General features: G+C 37.7%; 1 protein-coding gene across 2 annotated transcripts; it reads left to right on the top strand.

The window, feature by feature from the left end:
- The first annotated feature begins 502 nt into the window (after positions 1–502).
- On the top strand, positions 503–3,406 carry LOC122317449 (F-box protein At4g35930). Of its 2 annotated transcripts, none has more exons than XM_043134555.1 (6): positions 503–620; positions 756–863; positions 1,042–1,498; positions 2,496–2,570; positions 2,661–2,770; positions 2,881–3,406. In XM_043134555.1, the coding sequence occupies exons 3-6, from the start codon at positions 1,139–1,141 to the stop codon at positions 3,140–3,142; spliced, it is 807 nt and encodes a 268-aa protein (XP_042990489.1). In that variant the 5' UTR covers positions 503–620; positions 756–863; positions 1,042–1,138; the 3' UTR covers positions 3,143–3,406. The 2 variants fall into 2 exon arrangements, with proteins under 2 accessions (XP_042990489.1, XP_042990490.1); XM_043134556.1 differs by having other exon boundaries at positions 527–620; positions 815–863.
- The last annotated feature ends 920 nt before the right edge of the window (positions 3,407–4,326 follow it).

Genomic DNA, 4,326 nt, shown 5'->3' with positions numbered 1-4,326 from the left:
AAGTCCACGCGTGATTAATGGGCGCGTGCATTCAACCAATGCATGCCAATTCCCTGAGGCGCGCCGAGGGCGGGGAGCAGCCCAGGCCGCCGCTCTCCAACTCCGTTCAACTTGGTGACAGCCTAGGGTATAATCGTCTAATCGTTAATATATCCGGGGTATTTTCGTCGTTATAATTATTCTGATTTCCCTCTCAAATCCATCCATTATTTTTCGATTTCCCTCTCGTTTTAAAAGGATTTTTAAAAATTAAAGAAATCAGATAAATAAGGAAACCAAATCTAATTTCTATACCCAGCTATGCAATCTAGACCGTCCGGTTGCTAAGTGAATAAGCAATCTAGTCCGTCCACTCTGACGCATCGACATGAGCACCAAGGAGTCCACTGCTCCACTGGAAGGTCAGCGAATCCTAGATCGCCACGTGCAATATTTTCCATATCTACTTTCCACGTTTTTTGTAATTTTGGCGGGCAAATTCATGAATTTTAAATAAAGAGCACAAAGCCCAAGCGGACCCTATCTCCTTTCCTCTCTCTCTCTCTCTCTCTCTCTCTCTCTCCCCTCAATTTTCTCAGCGAGTTTCTAGGGTTTCACTTTGAAACCTGTGCTGCTCCGAGGTTCGTATTTATCTGATTTTCTCCCTTTGTTCCATTCATTGATCGAGTTTCTTGGTGTCGTCTGTGTTCTCTCTCGTTACGATCTCGGACGAGCTTTGATTCACGAGATCCGATTTATTTTTTTCCATTTTGTAGCTTGATTCCATGCCGTCTGCGGTACATCTGATTTTAACCGAAATCTCCTCTGGTTAGAGAGGAATTCATTGAAGGTCGCCGAGGAGATTTGCAGTCTTTAATTATTGTGTAAGTACCGTCGTGCTCGTGTGCGTGCGTGTTTATAAGCTTATTATTTTTTCCTTTTGATTCCGATATTAGCTTTTCTGGTTATTTTTAATGTATTTGCCATGTTTCTTGCATTTTTGTCGTACGAACAATTTTCTTTCATATCTTGAAGGCATTTCTTGAAATTTTATTTTTGCAGGTTTGATTTAATTGGGGGTTGATTCAATTCAGATGGAAGAGTTTTGGCAGAAATAAAGAAATTAACACTTTTATGAGAAGAACAAATAAGGGGAGAAATGGGTAAAGTATCTCCAAAAGAAAGGGAATCAAAGAATTCCAAACGGAAAAAGCGGTTGCGGAATTCAAGCAACAAGTATCTGAAGCCAGGTACGCTTGCTCAGCTTCGGTACAGCAAAGTCGCCACGGCTGCCAGGTCTTGTACTGATCTTGGGAAGAAAAGGGTCGCTGTTTTGGAGGCAAAGAAGTCGGACAATGATCTGTTGCTTGAAGATAATAGAGTTATCGATAGAAGCCCCTTGATGTTGTCGCCGGTGAATTTGGTTAAACAGAACAGTTTCATGGGAACTCCAAAGACGCCCCGTATTGAGGATTGCGATTCGGACTCCCGTCTAGAGTCTCTACCAATGGATTTGCTGGTATTCTTGACATATCCGATAGTTAGGATTCACTTGTTTCCTTATAATTGTGTATTCTTGAATAACATTTCCTTAGATTTTTAGGAATTGAGGCATTGAAATTATAAGTTCCGTGTTAAGTAGTACAATTGCAACCGTCTATTATTTTTGGTTGTTGGCACCTTATAGAGCGCTATTCTCATTTAACATATCAGGTCGGGGCAGGGGTTCATACATTGACACTAGCATGGTTGAAGGCTATACGATTGTAACATTGAACCTCTAAAATGAGATATATTGATTATGTGAGTATAATGATGGTAGGCGGGGGTTTAAAGTGAATCTTTTCCCTAGAACTTGTTCTGAGGTGAAAGTTATATGCAATAATGCAAGTGTTCTTGTTTCAGAATCATATCTTGTCAGTATCATTGGTAGTTTATTGATTTCTTCTGGGTTGAACAGAGCCTGTGGTTGTGGACATGTCTATATATTTTGCTGAAATTGCATTTATATTCATTGTGTAATGCATTCTTTGACTCTCTTAAGTGTGGCTTTAGGAAGCATTCCCTGTTTATTTTTACTCTCACTGAGTGAATGTTTAACACAGAATTGTTAAGACTGATGATTTGATTTGAATTCATAGAAAATATCCTGATTTAGTCAGTAGATACTCCCAAAGTTCTTTGCTTTCTAGTTTTATAACAATAAACAATTTAGTATTAACTTTTTTACTTCAAAATATATAATATTTTGTTCTCTTTGTTTTAACTGCCTTATCTGGAACCATTCTATTTTGCCTTTTATCAATTCTAAGCATATGACTAGACCTTTATTTTCATGTGTACATGACACCTTTTATATCTTGTTTGTAGGGTATGTATATGAAGTTTGTAGTATGGTGGTGCACGGGACACCCATCCGCACATATCTAGTTTTGTTTGCTGTGATTTTTTTTCCATATGAACTTTTTATTGGTATGTCTTATATTACTAATTCTTGTTTGTTTCATGAATTTGAGGTTAAAATACTTTGCCACTTGCACCACGACCAACTGAGGGCTGTTTTTCATGTTTCTCAAAGAATTAGAAGAGCTGTAAGTTCATCACTCTCCCTCTGGCATGTTTGCATAGCAGTTGTGATTTTGAGTTGACAATTGATGGTACTGTTTATAATGATGTTGCAGGTTGTGCTTGCAAGGCAATTCCACTTTAATTTCACAACTCCAGATCGCTCACGACAGGAGATGTTAAGAACAATGACCCCAAGGCCAACTGAACACTGGCCTTTTGTTAGGTTGTTACCTTAAACTTAAAGTTATGCCCTCGTTTTCTTTTTGCTATCTATGTTTAATTTTTAATACTTGTATTTTCTCTTCATTTATCCTTTCAAATGACCTTTTGCAGCAAGGGAGATGGGAAGGGTATTTGGATGCCGAGCCCACATACCCCAAAAGCACCAAGGCATGGCCCACGACCACCTTCTCGGCTCAAATTCTCTGAGATGCGACAGGTTGCAGCTGTTCTATTCCCAGAATCGGCTTTTCCTTCTAGATGCATTGTGCCATCTGCTTTACCGAAGCCACTATGCAAATCTTTGGCTTCTAATCGAGTTCTATTCTATGAGGATGAGTTATGCCAAGCTGTTGCTCAGAACAAACTCCGTTGATTTATTTTCCCGGCTTCTTATCGCCTCATGTTTCTGTGTATAGTTTTGTTTCTGTTCTCTATAGATGGTCATAGTTAGGCTAGGGAATATGCAATTTTGTAGCTTTGCTGGGGGCAGTTTTAGGTCATATGAAACTTGAGGGTTGCTGTTAGGGTTCAAAAATTCAGTTGATGGTTGTGGGAATAACATATTTTAAACTGATTACCTGTATATTTCCTATATATATATTTGAAAGAATGCCTAGTTATTTCTTCTTTGCAGAAACATTTCCTACTATGATCATCTACATGGGAAGCATCTAATGTTCCATTGTATTCTTTGTTCCAAAACAGAATGGATTTTGAGTGTTCTGTTCTGATCAATTCAAGGCAATGCTTGTAATGTCCACATTTTTGCATGTTCTCGTTTTGAGGATTTTGAGGCTATGCTTATAATTGTTCACTACTGCTTGGTGCAAAATCACAACCCTGTATACCTTGCTCTTATCCATTTTGACGATGTTTCATATTACGTTTTGAATGTTGAGATAAGTTGAATTGTAAATAATAATATTTTGTGAGGTCTATTAGATTGAGATGAGTTTAATTTTTCTATGCTAAGTTGATTTGAGATAAATTGAGATGAGTTGAGTTGGTATCATCAACTAAACATACCCTATAGTCATTTCGCCTCTGGTTTGAATGGGTTTTGGCCCATAATTAAAAAAATTAATTGGGTTTGAACGAGTGTTTGCATTTGTTAAATTTTACTATGCTATGTTTATTAACGATGAGAGTGATTATGTTAGGTTAGGTGCTTGTTGTCTTTATGGGTTTTAATTTGGCGAGGTGTGCTGTTGTATTGTTTGGGTAAGAGTTCCAAGCTCTATTATAAATGATGATTTATTAATAAATTACGGGTGCCATTCTCTTTGTTAAAAAAATTTAAAAAATAAAATAAAACTTGTTGAAGAAAATAAAGTTTGGGTAAGATGGATTCTAGGTGAAACCGAGATGTTAAACCTCAACTGTTGAGTGGAAACCAAGGAAGGAGGTGAAATTGAGACGTCGAGCTTAGAAATTTAGAATATGTAGATAACGGCAATAGAGCATTACAGAGGTGAAAGCTTCGGTCTCAATTCAAAGACGGAGTTGGAGATAACGAAGAAGAGGAACTTCACGCAGAGGAAATATATGACTGAATTG

Source organism: Carya illinoinensis, chromosome 7, assembly GCF_018687715.1.
Source record: "Carya illinoinensis cultivar Pawnee chromosome 7, C.illinoinensisPawnee_v1, whole genome shotgun sequence".
Lineage (NCBI taxonomy): Eukaryota > Viridiplantae > Streptophyta > Magnoliopsida > Fagales > Juglandaceae > Carya > Carya illinoinensis.
Note: the sequence above shows the minus strand (reverse complement) of the source record. Positions and strands in the feature narration are given on the sequence as shown.

Coding starts and splice junctions, on each gene's coding strand:
- LOC122317449 (XM_043134555.1), top strand. CDS start 1,139: ATGGGTAAAGTATCTCCAAAAGAAAGGGAATCAAAGAATTCCAAACGG. Junction 2,571..2,660: donor CTCAAAGAATTAGAAGAGCT/GTAAGTTCATCA, acceptor ATGATGTTGCAG/GTTGTGCTTGCAAGGCAATT. Junction 2,771..2,880: donor GAACACTGGCCTTTTGTTAG/GTTGTTACCTTA, acceptor GACCTTTTGCAG/CAAGGGAGATGGGAAGGGTA.